Below are 19,214 nucleotides of genomic sequence, written 5' to 3' on the forward strand. Positions count from 1 at the left end.
CCACAAATGCACTCTGGGTACGTCTTCTTCTGTACGGAACACAGGCCCCACACTGCCACAACCAGCTCGGACACACACTGACGGGGTCTGCTAGCCAGCCCTAGAATGGGACTGTACCAAACACAGTCTGATAACTTGCCAACAACCACTACAGACAATTTCCAGAAAAGGGTCTACAAAAGAGGATTCATTTCAGGTACTGGTACTATGCTATCTACTCAAATGCAATGGGAAAAGATAGTTTAAAAGAAAACAAAACTTGGGGAGCCTGGCTGGCTCAGTCAAAAGAGCATGCAACTCTTAATCTCAGGGTCATGAGGTCAAGCCCCATGTTGGGTGTAGAGATTACTTAAATAAATAAATAAACTTTAAAAAAGAAAAGAAACTTGAGGGTACACAGAAAAAACAAAAGTGGCTTCTACATAAATCTAGATTTTTCATTACACACTTAACACTCCGAATGAGCTATGGCCAAATTTGAAAAGCAATCAAACTACTAAAGGCTTAGAAACTACTGAAAGAATGATACAAATAACAGATTGACAAAATTCCATTCTGTATTTAACTTTACTTTTTACCATTCCAATGTTTAGCATAGCAGCCTTATCATTAAAGTCTCAAGAAAAAGCCACCACTGCTTTTTCACAAAAATGTGCTAAGTTCCTAAGTAAGATTTCATTAAATAGGAAGCCAATTTTTTATTTTAGCAGGGAACATCTTTGATTGTTAGTAGTTAGCAATGAGTAAAAGAATGACTTCAAAAATTTTGCTTTTAGCTACCTAGATATTCTTAGAATGAGAATATCCACATGACAAAGTGTGCTTCTTGTCTAGCACAAACTATAACAGTCCTACATATTTCTAAACTCTTCTGTTTTCTACTAATATAGAAACTGACCCAAAATGTTGTAAAATGCAAGCTTTCTCAGTTATACCTAGGTTTCTAATAACAGAGGTATGGGGTTCCTTCAATATTTAAAAAACTTAATAGTCTCAGGGCACCTGGGTGGCTCAGTCGATTAAGCGTCCTACTTCAGCTCACGTCATGATCTCACAGTCCATGAGTTCGAGTCCCACGTCGGGCTCCGTGCTGACAGCTCAGAGCCTGGAGCCTGCTTTGGATTCTGTATCTCCCTCTCCCTCTGCCTCTCCCCCAACTCGTGCTCTGTCTCTCTCTCTCTCTCTCTCTCTCTCTCAAAAATATAAATAAATAAATAAATAAATAAATAAATAAATAAATAAATAAAATGTAAAAAAAAAAAAATGGAACAGTCTCTCAACTAATACATCACAAACATGTTTTTTCTCTTCTGCAAAACCATTTCCACCATCAGAGTGAGTTTGCGAGGGTGGCCCACAGAGAGGCTGTGCTTGCTCCATAGCCAGGACACTCAGCTCCCTGTGCATCACTGTGTCCACTTCCCATCCCGTGAACCCACGTGCCCTGCAAAAGTGGAGTGAGGCCACCATGCTGGCATCTCCAGCTGAGGGTTCTGAAGATGTACGAGCAGCCATGGGATCACTTTCCTGAAAAGTTCTGCCCGATCTGTATATTGAGGGAAAAGCTCTGAAGGCAGGAACTCAAATTCCACCGAACATAAAAGCAGAACCAACTCCAATGCCCTGGGCTGAAGGCTTCCCAAATCCAGGCCATGAAGGCCTGTGAGTGGCTGGAACTGCTAGTCAGGGCCCACTGCCAGGATAAAAGCCAGTCCCACTCTTTTCTGCTCTCTTCTCCTTTATCCCACATCTGCCTCCCTGACTGGGACTGAGGACGACTTGTTTAAGCAGGGACTGGGCTGCTGGAGTGGTGGGCCTCCAGCTGCATGGGCTCAGGAGGCCCCAGGGAGCATCCAGGAGTCATCAGGCCGGCCAACAGGCCAGGCTGCAGCTATAGCCCCAAGCAAACCTGTCAGCCTCTCCTAGAAAAAGGCCTGTGTTGGGGCGCCTGGGTGGCGCAGTCGGTTAAGCGTCCGACTTCAGCCAGGTCACGATCTCGCGGTCCGTGAGTTCGAGCCCCGTGTCGGGCTCTGGGCTGATGGCTCGGAGCCTGGAGCCTGTTTCGGATTCTGTGTCTCCCTCTCTCTCTCTGCCCCTCCCCCATTCATGCTCTGTCTCTCTCTGTCCCAAAAATAAATAAACGTTGAAAAAAAATTAAAAAAAAAAAAAAAAAAAAAAAAGAAAAAGGCCTGTGTCAGAGGTGGTGAGACACAGGATGGGAGTGTGGCAGGGTCAGACCAATGCACGGACCTCTCCTCATGGCCTATATGCAGTACCATGTTTCAGCAAAAGGGCAGATTGTCTTTTATGACTTCCTGTTTCTAAGTATGCTCCACACTCAATGTGGGGCTTAGAACTCACAACCCTTAGGGGCGCCTGGGTGGCTCAGTGGGTTAAAGTGTCGGACTTCAACTCAAGTCATGATCTCACAGTTTGTGAGTTTGAGCCCCGCATCGGGCTCTGTACTGACAGCTCAGAGCCTGGAACCTGTTTCGGATTCTGTGTCTCCCTCTCTCTCTCTGCCCCTCCCCTGCTCACACTCTGTCTCTCTCTCTCTCTCTGTCTCTCAAAAATAAATAAATGTTAAAAGAAGAAGAAGGAAAAAAAAAAGAACTCACAACCTGAGATCAAGAGTCACATGCTTGCCTAACTGAGCCAGGCAGAGGCCCCTTCTGGGACTTTTATTTATTTTATTATTATTTTTTAAAGTTTATTATTTTTGAGAGGGAGAGAGAACATGAGCGGGGAAGCCAGGGAGGGGCAGAGAGAGGGAGGGAGATAGGATCTGAAGCAGGCTCCATGCTGCCAGCACAAAGGCCCACATGGGGCTCAAACCCATGAACCCTGAGATCATGCATGACCTGAGCCGAAGTTGGACAGCTGACTGAGCCACCCAGGTGCCTGTGACTTTTTTTAAAGACCAGTTTCTCATCTATGTGGGTACTATAAAACTACCCCCAAATTTTACTTTAGATGTACGTAAGCATGAAAGTTGTTTATAAGCTTAAGATACTGCTTATAAGTAATGCATGTCTAAGTCTTAAATTTCTTTTATCGGGTCACTCTGGATTCTGAGTAAATAGCAGCTAACTAGCCCCTTTGATTAATTACTGCTTAAAAGACAATTCTAAATAAAGATTATTCCTAGAAATTCAACCCCAAGATGTTTCTAGTAGACTGTTACAGCAATGGCTAGCAGTAAACCCTTAAGAACACTACTACCCATTAATTATAAAATATGGTAACATCCGGAATCCATCCAGGTGTATGCTACACCTACATTGAATTAAAATATACAGAGAACCTTAAGGCAAAGAAAATGTGGGATAGGGTGTTACCAGTAATAAACTTCCCTATGTATTAAATACTACCCAAATCCCACAACAAACTACAAAGGATACAGAGCAATTCTTTCAAAAACATTAATTATGACCTTCCAAAATATTTAGTTGAACTATCAATAGTAAAGGAATAAATGGAAAATAAAATATTGTTAACATGACACTCCATGGGAATGCCAGCTTTGATCCAGTGTTCTGCCTTTCTCTCAGCATGGGTGCCGGGGCCTAGTCTTCACCGAGATAACTCGGCCGCAGCTGTGGCTGGGCCAGGGCAAGCTGACTGCACTCACGTTCTCCTTCTCCCTCTCCTCGTGGCCCTCGTGGCCCTCTTGTGCTGCCCTCCGGATGCAGGCATTCAAGCAATGGCGAATCACATGAATCAGCTTTGCTAAAATGTTTAAGATAATCAATAATTAATTTGTGTTTCTTCAACAAAACCATCTTTCTAATAGTAAAATTATAATCCCAAACAATTAAAAGTATTATTGTAAGGGAAATCATTAAGAAATGCATTCAAGCGTGAAGCTCGTTAAAATGACCAACACTGAAGACAAGTAACATTAACTATGCTTCAGGCAGACAATATAACAAGTACTGAGAAGTGAATGTCCAGCACCTATATTAGTGCAGGCCGTGTGCTCGTGGGCGTGCTGATAGAACTTCCTGGCAGCTGCGTGGTTCATCTGGACCAGTGTGACGCAGCGCTCGCACCATACCTCCTCGGGCTGGTTCACAGGCAGGAAAGAGTTGAAGATGAGGTTCACCAGGCGTCGAGACACAGGCCGGGAATCTGATTCCAGACGAGCCAAAATATGCTCCATGGGGCATATTTTCCAAAACTATATATAAAGCATACACAGAAGGAAAATAGTCAATTGTCCCTATAATCTTGAAAATACTTTAAGCAAAATTTCCTGAGCAAAATCAAAAAGGAACTAATTTTTCTATTCCAAAAAAACTCATTTCAAATGACTACACCAGAATCTGTGACTCTTCTGTACAGAAATTAGAATAAACCAATATTTTAAAAAGCACTGACAGGAACACCTGGGCAGCTCAGACGGTTAAGCATCTGACTCTTGATTTCAGTTTAGGTTAGTTTGAGCTCCGCATCAAGCTCTCTGCTGTCAGCACAGAGTCTGCTTTGGATCTTCTGTCCCCCCACCCTTCCCCCACTAGCACTCTCTCAAAAATAAACAAACATTAAAAAAAAAAAAAAAAAAAAAAAAAAGCACTGACAAGGGCACCTGGGTGGCTTAGTCAGTTGAGTGTCCCAGCTCTTGATTTCCACTCAGGTCATGATCTCACGGTTTGTGAGTTTGAGCCCCATGTGGAGCCTGCTTGGGATTCTGTCTCTCCCTCTCTACTCCTCCTCCCCACCCCCCCCGGCCCCCACTCACTCTCTCCCCCTCTCTCAAAATAAATACTTAAAAAAATATAAAAAGAAGCACTGACATACAAGGTGCCAACTAGAACACTGCTGAGAGGGTTAATCATAACTAATCAGTATCATGCTCGGTATAAACTCTCAAATGATAGCTATGACTATCAGTCTAATAATTTAAAAATTTCCTAAAACACCATAACTTTTAGCCCACTGATGTGAAAAGTGTATAGAAAAATTTACAACAGTCTTGACACAGAAAGCTGAAGTGGACACCCCATTCCGTACCGTGGAGAACAGAGGCATCACCCCTGAACCCCAGCGGTACCTGGTCCACTGCCCACAGGGGGCAGCACCCTCTGGCGCATCCCTGCCTCCCTCTGCAGTGCCAGCTCGCCTAGATGACCACCGGCCTCCTCCAGCCCACCTTACAGCTGCTGCACAGCCACAACTGTCCCGTAGCCCTCCAGTCAAAAGCCTCAAAGTTGTCCACCGCCTACAGAAAAGGGCCAAACTTGTAAGCAAGACACTCCAGACAAGAGAAAAACAGTAGTAGAGAGCAAATAGATTCTCATGGTGAAATGTTCAAATCCTGTCCCAGTCACTTCTCAGCTGGCATCTGGTGGTCTCCTCACCTGTCTAGTGGGGACACCATGACATGCATGCTCCTCGAAGACCTGCCTCCAACAGCCAGTCCCTCTTTCCAGTCTTTTCAGCTAGATCTTTCTCATCAGCATTTAAGTATTTTTCAACTCATTCCAAACCCTAAAACAAAAAGCCTCCCCATGAAACTCTGCTTGAATTTCCTGTCTTCTTGCAGCTCACTTTACCTCCCACCCCGGAACCCGCCTCTACCTACCCACTACACCTCAACCCACAGAAACATGGCTTCTACCCTCACTGAACTTGTTCTTGCCAAGATCATAATGACCTCCTATTGAAAATCCAGATGAACACATTCACGCCTCCCCTTACAGGAAACCTCTGAGCATCTGACGCTACTGATCACTTCTCCCAGAAATGTCCGAGGACACTTCTGCTCAGACACCTCATGGTACTTCTGAAAAAGCTTTTGGAGTAAAGACAATAACTAAGCCCAAGTCCCACACCAAACACTTCTACTCACGCTGGTACCGGGGGAAGCAAATAGCACCCCCGTGCTGCCAGCAGTAAGCCACACAAAGGGGACAGTGTTCTCAGCCCTTGTCCTGCCAGGGGCAGGCATCTTCACAGAAGAGAGCCCACTGCCAACTAACTCCTGCACTGACTCAGAGAGTGACTGGAGACTCTTACTCAAAAGTGAAAGGCAGTGCTTTTGAGGTTCAAGAGAAGAAGGTGGCAATGAGTCCAAGGATCTGACAGCTTTGACCACCTCCCCTGCTCCCTTCCTGCCTGAGTGTCAGGCCAGATGGATCACTGGTTTTGAGTGCGAATGTACTGAGATGCAGCCCTGAACAGCACATCTGTGGGTAACAACGACATCAGTAAAAAACACTTCCCAAAACATTCAAGTGCACATAACTATCCGGTGCAATTTCACAACCATGCAAAAGTAGATTCAACCCAAGACTAAAATAACCAGTGAATGGACTGACAGTTCACCTGCTCTACTAAGCCGCCTGCAACATCACAGGAAGGCAGGCGAGAGTGGTGTGCAGGCCATACACTGATGCAGAATGGAAGCAGATAGGCCAAGGGACAGAGCGGATACCTCCAGATTGCTGACTTCCTCTGGGCAACAGTACCCTCAGCAGGAGCATCACACTTTCCCCACGTGAGAACTTGCGGGTCAAGATAATTCTGCCATTAGTAAATGTCAACTTCAGAACGTGCACAGCAACACAGTTCCCAAGAGGGGAAACCCAAGAGGAAAGAGGAAGTCCTCACCTTGAGAACTCAGGTAAGCAGGGGCTCTTCAAGACTCAAAACCTCAGAGCTCCAACCCGGCTACAAGGAATACAACCAAGAAACATCCCAGAGCCCAGCACAACACCCCAGCCACAGAGCCAGTACCTGAGAGGTCTTTCATGACTGTCCCCATTCACATTAAAAAGTTGACTCCTGGGGGCGCCTGGGTGGCGCAGTCGGTTAGGCGTCCGACTTCAGCCAGGTCACGATCTCGCGGTCCGGGAGTTCGAGCCCCGCGTCGGGCTCTGGGCTGATGGCTCAGAGCCTGGAGCCTGTTTCCGATTCTGTGTCTCCCTCTCTCTCTGCCCCTCCCCCGTTCATGCTCTGTCTCTCTCTGTCCCAAAAATAAAAATAAAAAAACGTTGGGGAAAAAAAAAAAAAAAAAAGTTGACTCCTGGGCCGTCATGGAGACTAGACTATCTTGAATGGGAACTAGCCATCAGCACTTTTACCAAATGTCAAGGTTCCAGGTGTGACTCTTAAAACTAACATTTCCTGCAAGTCTGCCTTTCCAGAAACTCCCCATATTAGCTTGTTTTTCTCTGATTCACTTTTCTCAAATAAAATGCAGAGCAGGGGCACCTGGATGGCTCAGTTGGCTAAGTGTCTGGCTCTTGATTTCAGCTCAGGCTCTGTGCTAAGCATGGAGCCTGCTTCGGATCCTCTCTCTCTGCCCCTCCCCTGCTCGTGCTCTGTCTCTCTTTCTCAAAATAAATAAAAAAGAAACATTAAAAAAAAAAATAAAATGCAGAACAATTCTGATTAGCCTAGGATTCTGATTCATTTTGTTTCGATTACCTGAGGTTTTATTTTATGCAAACATATCACCAGCAGGCCGATATCTGCAACAGACACGGAAGCAAGCAAATCCGTAACTGGTCTTTCACTTCTAAAATGCTAATTGTGTCCATTACTAACACCAGGCATGACCAGTGTCTGACAGTGTAGAACAGACCCCAGTCATCCTGACATGGTGGACGATCAGCCACTTCCACTTCCTGTTAGCTGCCTCTCCACATGCTTACCGACTGGTGGCCTTGATCTTCCAGGAGTCCTAGCATGGACACCCCACAAACCCTTCCAGAGACCTCACAGCTGTGGCACTCCCTGCCTGGCTTTTGCAGAGCTAAGGATCAAGATGGAAGAGGCATCTCAATAAAACATTATGCTTTCTTTCTCTGCTCTTCCCACTCTCCTAAAAATTCAAACCCCCCGGTCAAAGAACTTTTGTCTTCATCTTACTTGGTCTCTACGATATTCTCTTGGGTAGACCCAGTAATAAAGAAAATCCAGCTATTCTCTCCATTTCCTCACCAGTCACTACCTCAACACTCCTCTGCAAACAAGTCTGCACTTCAAACAACACTAGGCCAAACAACACTTCAAACAACACTAGGCCAACAACACTAGGCCAAACGTTAAAGATTCAGAACTACTCAGTTTTATTAAGCTGTTATAACAAACAGGGTAAAAACTGCAGCCAGCATTTTTGCTGAAACAGACATGCTGTCTCTTAAATACATATGGAAATGCAAAGGACCTAAACCAGCCAAAAATCTCTGAAAGAAGAACAAAGCTGGAGGACACGCTCTAAGACGTCATGGGAACCGTTAGCAGTACAGCAGTACGTCCCAGGGCCCACGGATGTGCAAACAGATGAAAGGGCCAGAGCAGAGTCAGAAACAGCACATACAGATGGGCGACTGGGTAGGACATGGGGGAGTCGTGCTATGGAGGTCATGTAAAACAGTCTTTGGTTTTTGGTGCCTTTTTTTTTTTGAACAGAAATTCAGAATTCAAAATTCACAAAACATAAAGCCGTAAGTATCCTGGCCTCTCCAGTGCCCCATCCCTGGACATCCAATCCCCCGCACCTCAAGCAACCATTATTAATTCCTTATTTTCTTCTAGGAAGATTTTCCTGTCTGAACAAATACATATGTATGTTTTCCATTTTATACAGCTGGCGGCACACTACACACACATCTACACTTGCTTTTCCTCGTGTCTCAGTGGTATTTCCATGTGAGCTCATCCCTTGTCATGGCCACAGGACACTCTCCCATCGCATGAGCACACCACACGTCTGTGTGGTCATGTTGTTCCCAAATTCTGTGCTGTGACAACAGCACTTTAAAGTAAATTTCAGACAAGTATTACATGGAGAAGAAAAGCCACAGTGTTACCAAAGGAAGTTAAAAAGCTTCTAACTGAAATTTTTAGCCAAAAACTGAGTAGGACTCAAGCTAAAGGAAAACAACCTCCCTTCAAAGTTCACACAACGTCACAACATGCATCATGACACAATGCTCACTTCTTTGCTTCTTCCTATAAAATGTGAAGGGGGGAAGCCTCACATTCATCATTTTCCCAGGAATATTTAAGTAGTTACTATGGGGGCGCCTGGGTGGCTCAGTCAGTTAAGCGTCCGACTTCGGCTCAGGTCACGATCTCACGGTCCGTGAGTTCGAGCCCCGCGTCGGGCTCTGTGCTGACAGTGCAGAGCCTGGAGCCTGTTTCAGATTCTGTGTCTCCCTCTCTCTCTCTGACCCTCCTCCACTCATGCTCTCTCTCTCTGTCTCAAAAATAAATAAATGTTAAAAAAAAAAATTAAAAAAAAATAAGTAGCTACTATGTGGCAAGTATTTCAGTATTTGAACAAAAGCTTTCATGTATATGATAAAAATATCATTTAAAGTAGCAGCTGCTTACACTAATGTCTTTCAAAAAGAAAACACACATTAATGATATTTCTAGAAACTTCAGTGAAAATCACAAAACAAATAAAATTTTATGACAAATTGGTAGAACATATCAGATATCGACTAGTTTAAATGTGATTACTGAAACTCTCAGAATTAAAATCGCTTTGTCTTTCTGCTGATGAAAGCGAAGTACTTATTTATGTCACACCCTCAATGATAAAATCCTGCCTGTCCTACCTTAGCAGCCCGCACGGCTTTGACTTTCAGCAGCATATCAACAAAAGCCACTCTCACTTTCTCGGAATTGTCATGGAGACTGTATTTTAGTGCAGGCAGAAGCTGTTCTAATAACGGATGGCTTAATTTGTTATCCAAAATTATTGGCAGACACTACAAAAAAGGAGAAATATAAACAGTTCAAATTTAGAACATAAACAGTAAAAAGTACAGTTAAAATAATATTCAGTTCCATCCTTACTAATGAACTACTAGTGAAATAAATAAATATACCTACAGATAATAACACTTTTCTAAAACAATTTCATATAAAAAGCATATTTCTGGGGTGTCTGAGTGGTTCAGTCAGTTAAGTGTCCGAATTTGGCTCAGGTCATGATCTCACGGTTCATGGGTTCGAGCCCCGCGTTGGGCTGTGTGCTGACAGTTCAGAGCCTAGAGCCTGCTTCGGATTCTGTGTCTCCCTCTCTCTCTCCGCCCCTACCCTGTTCGTGCTGTCTCTCTCTCAAAAATAAACAAACATAGAAAAAAAATAAAATAAAAACAAAATAAAATAAATGAACTGAAAGAAACACAGAACAATTGGTGGTAGCAAGGGCTCCAGAGTCAATCTGTGTCCAAAGCTGGGACCTAACAATACTTTCACATTTTTTTAATAGCCCATGAATTCTCAGATTTCTTGACTCAATACTGCATGGAAACCAGAGCCCCCCATCTGGGAGACTCACGACACATGGCGACAGTCACACATACCTCAGATGGGTGGTCCAGTGACCTGCCCAAGCTCAGACCAGGTACCAGTCTAAAGATCTGATATGCTCCACCTTTACTTTCCAGTTATTAGGAAAAAGGATTTTTTAAGGAGACCTCTTTTCTTTTTTATTGGAATTAGAGTAGACATATGATATCCTATTAGTTTCAGGTGTACAAGACAGTGGTTCGACAATTCCATACATCAGGCTGTGTTCGCCAGAAGTGCAGTTACCATCTGTCACCACACAATATTATTACAGTATTATTGCGATTAACTATAAAGAGACCTTATGTTTTCACCATCACACTGAAATATTTACAGATGAGCTGATACGCGGTCCTGGATTTGCTTCAAATTAATCAACAGTGGGAGACAATGGACTGTAAAGATGAGCAAGACCCAATGTGTCCTGATTAACTGCTGAAACTGGATGATGGGAGAAAGGACAGTTTTGTAGGTTCTTGTTAAAAGTACATATGGTATACCAAAAAAGTCAGTTTTAACATAATTTTAAAAACTTGGGGGCACATGGGTGGCTCAGTCAGTTAAGTGTCTGACAGCTCGGAGCCTAGAGCTGCTTCGGATTCTGTGTCTCCCTCTCTCTCTGCCCCTCCCTCTTTCACACACTCTCTCTCTCTCTCTCTCTCTCTCTCTCTCTCTCTCAAAAATGAATAAACATTAAAAGAAATTAAAATAAAAAATTAAGTACTATATATAGCTCCTCCTTTAAAAAAAAATGTGCACCACCCACCCTGACCATACACTAAAATCAGTATTATTTCAAGTAAGACTTTTGCGTAGAAAACACTTTCAATTTGGTTTTTAAAAAATGTTACTTTGGATGTACAACAAAAATGTCCGTGGTGCTTTATCAATTGGGAAGAATTATGGGTTATTTAAAAATTGTTCTTTCTCTGTATTTTCCAATTATTCTATAAGTAAATATTGCTTATATAATTTTAAATCCTACCTTAAAGACAGAACAGCGCACGTCAGCTGAGCTTGTGTCAAATGCCAATTCCCCAGTTACTTTTTTGAGGAGATCAATAAGAATGGTCGGAGGCATCATTTCCCAGTATTTGGAAGTTATTTTACAAACACCAAGGATCCCTGTAGAACGGACCATCGGATAAGGATCTTCTAAAAGGCTCTGTAAATTGAAGGGGGAAAAAAGACTTAAAAATCTTAGATCAGCTCCCTTTATATCAATATTTGCTTTATACATCAGCCCTCTCAGCATTCACAACGTAACAGGCATTTTAAGTCCTAGAAATACTGGTCATATACAGACTTACACATCTCTTACTATTTATCATTTCTATAATTGTGCATTTAAAGAAGACAACCCAGACACATGGGTACCATAGCTGCCAATCCTATCTACAGGACTCTGTGACAGTAGAGCCTCAAACACCAGCCCCACCTTCAGCAAGGTATGCAGATGTGAGTCGATCCTACAGACACAGCCTACGTAAACCACTCTCTTGAATTTCCAAAAGGCTGAAAGACCAGAATAAAGTAATTCTACTCGTTAAAAATTTTTTTCTAACATTTTTATTCATTTTCGAGAGACAGAGAGAGACAGAGCACGAGCAAGGGAGAGGCAGAGAGAGAGGGAGACACAGAATCCCAAGCAGGCTCCAGGCTCTGAGCTGTCAGCACAGAGCCCGAAGCGGGGCTCAAACTCACCTGAACCGCGAGATTATGACCCAGCCAAAATGGTTATCAGTCGTTGTGAATACAGAAAGAAACAAGATGTCATCTCTGGATGGAGTACACAACAGCACCACTAAGAACCTGAAACAACTGGGACACCTGGGTGGCTCAGTTGGTTGAGCATCCAACTTCGGCTCAGGTCATGATCTCACAGTTTGTGGGTTCAAGCCTCGCATCGGGCTCTCTGCTCTCAGCCAGAGCCTGTAGACTGCTTTAGGTTCTGTGTCTCCCTCTCTCTCTGCCCCTTCCCCACTCGTGCTTTGTCTCTCTTCCTCTCTCAAAAATAAACACTAAAAACAAACAAACAAACAAAACCACCTGATACAACAAAAACCCCCACAAAAGTAACTGATCAACTCTGCACCTAATGATACTCAGGATATACAGGAGGCAAAGGAACATAACAATTATGCCACAGGGATATGTCCCCAGGCTTCAGGAAATAAAAGAATAATTTGGCTTCTTCAACAACTAGCAAGCAAAAATGAGAGACTGAGGTTACTGGACAGGGTCTTATCAATCTATTGGCCGATCACATGCATGGGTCTTATTCAGACACAGATTCAAACAAAACTGTTAAAAGTGTCATTGAAATGTTACTCAAGGAGGGGCGCCTGGGTGGCGCAGTCGGTTAAGCGTCCGACTTCAGCCAGGTCACGATCTCGCGGTCCGTGAGTTCGAGCCCCGCGTCGGGCTCTGGGCTGATGGCTCAGAGCCTGGAGCCTGCTTCCGATTCTGTGTCTCCCTCTCTCTCTGCCCCTCCCCCGTTCATGCTCTGTCTCTCTCTGTCCCAAAAATAAATAAACGTTGAAAAAAAAAAAAAATTAAAAAAAAAAAGAAATGTTACTCAAGGGGTGCGGGATGGCTCAGTCAGTTGAGGATCAGACTCTTGATTTCGGCTCAGGTCATGATCCCAGGATCGTGGGATTGAGTCCCACGTTGGGCTCTGCATTGAGCATGGAGCCTGCTTGGGATTCTCTTGCTTTCCCTCTGCCCCTCTCCCCAACTCACACTCTCTAAAATAATTTTTAAAAAAATTGAAAAACAATAAGATAGAAAAGTCAAGATGACAGGTCATCAGGGAAAAAACAAAGAGCAAAATAAAGAAATAAGAGAACTTTTGGAATCTGAAGAACTATTCACAAGTTTTATAGATTTTGTTGTCTGTGAATTACTTTCAGTATCATTCTTCAAAGATATATTCTGGATAATCAACTTATAAGGACACAGTCTCATACGAGTCCAGAGCCCAGATCCGGATTTCCAATCAATCGCAGTGACGACAAAGTCACTCAAAGCAATGGCACATAACTCATGATGCTCCTTCCACAGGAAAATCACTCCATTTCGACACCCACAGACACTCACAGGAGGCCTCCATGTTTTACCTCCAAAAGAAAGTCTCCACACTACTCAAGTTCGAGAATCACAAACATAACAAGAGTATGAAAGAACAGGTGAGGCACAAGGAGGACACCAGGACATAACCATTACTCTTATTTATTGGATTATCTCCTTTATCAATCCCCATGAAAACTCATTCTCATTTACTCAGTACCTGGTCCAACAGGGTCATGAACTCTGAGCCGACCTGCAGACCAAATCTGGCCCAGGCTCATCTGTGTGTGGCCCACAATGCCTAAGAATGGTTTTTCATTTCTAAATGCTTGGGAAAAACCAAAAGAATAATATTTTGTGACATGTGAACATTCCATGAAATTCAAATTTTGGTGTCCTCAAATGCAGTTTTACTGGAACAAACCACACTCTCATTTCTGTGCAGTCCATGGCTGCTTCTGTTCCAGAATGGCAGAGGAGAATAGCTGTGACCACGTGGCCCACCGACTTAAATTCATTATCATCTGGCCTGCTGCAGGGACAGTTTTCTGACTGCTCTTTATTATACTGCACTGCCTCCTAAAAGGCGTTAGGAAAGAACAGGCATTGAGAAAAAGCACATTCAAACTAACAGACTGAATATCTTGGTAAACCAGCAGGGGTGGGGAAAATCAAGGCATAGAAAAAATCCTTAAAGTTTCAAAAGCACTTCATGCTAGAAAACAATGCACAATATTTTAGCAGTCCTGGGGAAAAAAATTACTTTGAACATACAATTCTTCTACCTGGCCAAACTATAAATTAGGTGCCAGGGGGAAAAAAATAACACTTCGGGATCCAAACACTCAGAGACACATACCACCCCAAAAATGCCCTGCAAACAAAGAAGGACGGACGGAAACTATTTCATAGGCTTTGATGATTTCCCATGAGTTCATTTCACCCCCAAAAGGGAGTCACGGCCTCCACAGGATATGGTGCTTACATACAAGCCTTTCCCTATTAGAGCTGAAACTCTTATTGTTTTTAATTTTTAAAGTATTCTTTTAAAACTCCATTTAGACACTGACATCTCACTTTTATGAGACTGGTAAGTTTTGATCCTTGAAAAACAAACCTATCTCCACTAATACATAATCTTAAGCAACTATAACATCAATGTTTTCTACAATCTTTTTTTAATGTATTTAAAGTTTATTTATTTTGAGAGAGACAGAGAAAGCACAAGTTGGGGGGGCAGGGACAGACAGAGACAGAGGGGAGGGGGGGAGAGAGAGAATCCCAAGCAGGCTCCAGGCTGCCAGCGCAGAGCCCAATGCAGAGCTTGAACCCACGAAACCATGAGATCGTGACCTGAGCCGACACCAGGAGCCAGTCACTTAACTGACTGAGCCACCCAGGTGCCCCTACAGTCCACTATTTTCTAGAGGAATGATATAGAATTTAATTATTGTTCTGAAAAAACATTTAACTTCAATAATTAATATTCAAATAAAATATTACTTAATAATTTTTTTAAAGATCTCATTTTTTGGTAAACTTTACACCATAGGGCTCGAACTCACAACCCTGAAATCAAAAGTCACATGTTCCAGACGCCCCTATCATTTAATAATTTTTATTTTTAATAGGTTAATAAAGTAAAAGCAAAATTTACAATGACTAATCTGAATATAGATTACTCTGCATTCCAGTCTCTTTTTTTTTAACGTTTATTTATTTTGAGAGAGGGAGAGAGAATGTGCGAGCATGGGAGGGGCAGAGAGAGGGGGAGAGAAAATCCCAAGCAGGCTCCGCACTGTCGGCATACAACCCGACAAACCCACAAACTCTGAGATCACGACCTGAGCAGAGATCAAGAGTCGACGCTTAACCGACTGAGCCACCCAGGTGCCCCTCTGTGTTCTAGTCTTCATATGGTCTATTAGCTCGAGTCTAACAAAGGTTTGGCATCTCTTATAGGTATTTTCTCTAATAAGAATTTGCCATTCCTATGCATAATTTATTTTTCACCATAATTTATTTTCACCTTATTTCATAAGGTCCTGCTTCTTAAACTTATTAACATGTACATATTACACAACTGCTAAAATTACACTAAACTTCGTAGCTTGTAAACATATTTATTCATATAGTATTTCTACCAAGTGTGATGTCCTCACAGTAAGACTCCTTCAATTTATAATACAAAGGATTTTTAATGGAATAGAGATATAGTTACACCACTCATTAGCCAATATTCTAAGAATATCCAAGCCACCAAGCCATTGAGAGCATCTCCATCTCCAAGAGACCAACAGCTCTCTACACACCTTTCACCTTGTAATGAGTACTAAACTCATCTCCAGAAATTCACTTCAGTTTCTAGTATAAGAGACACAGGATTCACCAATATGTTCCTAATATTGTATTAGGTGATCACATCACTTTACATATTTTTAATGTTCCTATGGAGAGCAATAGCCAGCTATTTTTTCTACATGTTTTTAAAATTTTAATTCCATTTAGTTAACATACAGCGTTAAATTAATTTCAAGTGCACAATATGCGTTTCAACAATTTTACATTAGCACTTATTCTACTCAGTACTTCTCAAGATAAGTGCACTTTCAATCTCACCTATAGCCACTGTCGTGGTAATGCTAAATGCTTTATATTTAATTTTTCACTGAAACCTTATCACAACCCTACTGAGTATTATTCCCAGTTTTAAAGAAGAAATAGGACTCAAGCGAGAGAAATTAAGTAATTTGGTCAAGCCCAGACTTATGAAGGGGGAAGTGGAATCCGAAACAAAATGTGACTGCATGCTCTCAGCTGCTACGTATGCTGACGCCCAGCACAAGGCCTCAGGAGGTCCCCGTCAGGCTGTCCACGGCGGCCTGCTCGTACGTTCCACTCAGGAGCAGGAGGGCCACGTGTACTCCGTGAGGTACAATAGGAGACACGTGCTGGCTGGACTGGCAGCACCCTGCTGGTCACCACGTCCAAGGCAGACACACACATTTCAGGTAAAAACAACAGTTCATAGATTTGGACACCAGAGTTAAAAAGAGCAAAAGTTTTTCATAGTTTTTTGGCTAAAAGTACCAAAATCTAGTTTTGATTTGCCCATTATTCCCACAAAAGGAATGATTCTCAAAGGGAATTTTAGGTAAATATACGTGGATAAATACTACTAACTGTCCATTGTAGGCATGCGTGTGTCTGTATGTAAGTGTGTATGCCTGTGTGTGTGTGTGTGGGTATGTGTGTGTATACACATGCACGTGTGTGTATTTGCATACAAAGAGCTAAATCTACACATATTCTTTACACTACTGTTTCAACTTTCTGCATGCCTGAGATTTTTCATTAAGTTAAAAAATAAAGTGCCATGGGTAACCATCGTTATCAGAACATTTTTGCTATCACTTTCTAAAATTTTATTCTACTGACCAGGAAGCACTTTTTAGCTTGTGTTAGGAAGCCCTGGAAATGTAAGGCAATGTAGAGAAATAAGCAGAGGCCAGCACATTCCAGCCACCTGAAAAAGACCTGCAGCATCCTTGGAAATAAATGTGGCATCCTAATGTTCTCATGTCTCATCTGAAAAAGCAGTCATGTGAAAATTCCATTGCAACAAGCATTATTTTTAGACTCGCCTTAAAACATCACCAGGTTTGTTCATGCACATGACCCACCACTTAGAGCAGGCAATATCAGCATCCCCAATTTGCAAAGACACAGAAAAGTTAGTGACCTGCCCAAAATTACACAACTCTTAACCGTGAAGTGGAATCAAGTCTGGGGATCTTTAACCACATGTCATACTGCCTCTATGCTAGGGAGACAAGAATACACAAAAAACATTTAAAACTATAAACAGTAATAAATAATTAGACGTTCCACAGGAGACAAAGAAAAAAAGAAAAGAACGCCCATCGAGTCCAAGCTGTCACAGAAGGCACCAGGGAGAAAATGGGTTTCTCAGAAGAAGGTGAGGATCTGGAAACCTTGCCATCTGAGGGCAGCACACAGGCAGGACAGGAGAAGCCAGGATGCATACTGGGCACAGACAGAGCTGACCTCATAGGGGGCTCAGCCACATGCAATACGTACATAGAGTTCTTCAAACTGTTTCTGGATTTCGCTATCCATTTCAATGGCATTGAAGTTTGGGTCCCTGATAGGAAATGTTTCAATGAACAACAGGGCAGCGTTGGACCGGACTTCAGAATTTCGGGCCTGGAATAAGGAAACAGTGTTTCAGAATCCAAAGAGCAAGTGTTCAAAGGCTTCAGTGTGGATTTTTTAAATGCTTCTAAGTATCTCAGTATAGACTTACTTACAAATTAAAGACAATTACAGTATTTAAAACTGGCCAAACCTAGGAGACCTTCCGTGAGCTAAACCAAACTCTTGGCTCAGTACTGACAGGTATTAAAAGACTCAATGTCCACTTTATGTCACTAAGAAACAGTGACTATATCCCTCCCAAGACCAGATTTACCATGTTGAAAAGTACTAGTGTTCTCTCCCTGGAAGGGTGTCATCCTGTCTCCCAGTCATCAACAGAAGGGCCAGGATGGCCAAGCTCAGCTCTGCAGACTCCCAACGCCTCTGCTGGTTTACACAACATGACAAACCCCCTCCTACCATGTAGTCAGCACTTAACCAATTCAGATCTTCTTAATAAAAAAATAAAAAACATATGTCCCCAAATTTCACAAAGCTTCCAGTTTTCATTACTACGTCATCACAATTCTGAACTAGAGTATGATACATTCAACAGCATAATTAGCACGCTCTAAACATGGACAGACTAACAGTACCTTTAGTCCTCTCCAAAGGATGGGTTTATATAATCTGTAAAGCATCTCTTCCACTCCCTGACGAACCTTCTTTTGATGATGAAAATAGCTCAGCACCTAAGAGTCAAGAAAAGAAGAAAAGAAAGGTGATGTTTTTAAAAAGAGCACTTAAGATCCTACTTTCAACACAGAGGACAGGTTGTTCTCTCCACCAAAATTGTCCTTCCTGCTTCACAAGTCTGGATAATTCTTTCCTAAGAGGAGAAGATACAGTGATACATATGCTATTGGTTCTCAACGCGTAAAGGTGATCACGTGAAAGAAACCAGTGGCAGAAACAAAGATCAATGATCTTGGGCTACAAAAAGGTTTCGGTTTTAGTTTCTACTCTTCTAGCAATAACCAAATAACCTCAGAAAAAGTTCACAGAGACCGCAGCCCTTTGGGGTGAAGTGGAAAAAGAGTGTGTGGAAGAGTCAGCCTACATGGCTTCTACAGCCTGTTTCTGGGCCCACATCTGTGGTTCCAAGAACCTATAATGAGCCTCCAAAACAGGCACACGTCTCACAGTGGGTGTCACTGTTCAGTGGCCCCCTCACCAGGTCAGCTTAACTTGGATGGCAAGTCCTTCCCAAACTGAGGAACAATCAGAGAAGGGGCTGTGCACTTAGCTTCCACTGCTTTGTCCCTTTTCTACTGCCCTTTTCACCAGCCAGAATCTCTCTGCAACTCTTCAGACTCATCCCCAGCAACTATCAGTTTTGCCTTACTTCCTTAATTCACCACTCTTGGAACTAAAACTATATTAGTGAAAAGTGGAAAATAAAAATTAAAACAGACTATCAAACAAGAGATTATACTTTAAGTGAACCTGAATCAATTTCACACAGTCTGGGGATTATTTTTTCTGACTTCTAGTTATTTAGGAATTTTTACTGATGGTGATAAGTGATACTAGTGTATAGGTTTGTTTTTTTTTTTTAACTTTATTTATTTTTGAGAGAGAAATGGAGAACAAGCAGGGGAGAGGCAGAGAGA

General features: G+C 42.6%; 1 protein-coding gene across 5 annotated transcripts in view; it reads right to left on the minus strand.

Moving 5' to 3' along the window:
- The window catches only part of NCAPG2 (non-SMC condensin II complex subunit G2), a 65,484-nt gene that overhangs the window by 23,628 nt on the left and 22,642 nt on the right, over window positions 1-19,214 (minus strand). For all 5 annotated transcript variants that reach the window (XM_030308918.1, XM_030308917.1, XM_030308916.1 and 2 more), the window contains 6 exons: window positions 18,198-18,293; window positions 17,485-17,610; window positions 11,300-11,479; window positions 9,576-9,728; window positions 3,958-4,180; window positions 3,632-3,729 (listed from right to left, as the gene is read on the minus strand). In XM_030308918.1, coding sequence (XP_030164778.1) covers window positions 3,632-3,729; window positions 3,958-4,180; window positions 9,576-9,728; window positions 11,300-11,479; window positions 17,485-17,610; window positions 18,198-18,293 — 876 coding nt within the window. The remainder of the gene's footprint in view (window positions 1-3,631; window positions 3,730-3,957; window positions 4,181-9,575; window positions 9,729-11,299; window positions 11,480-17,484; window positions 17,611-18,197; window positions 18,294-19,214) is intronic.

Source organism: Lynx canadensis, chromosome A2 (assembly GCF_007474595.2).
Source record: "Lynx canadensis isolate LIC74 chromosome A2, mLynCan4.pri.v2, whole genome shotgun sequence".
In the NCBI taxonomy this organism is placed as follows: domain Eukaryota; kingdom Metazoa; phylum Chordata; class Mammalia; order Carnivora; family Felidae; genus Lynx; species Lynx canadensis.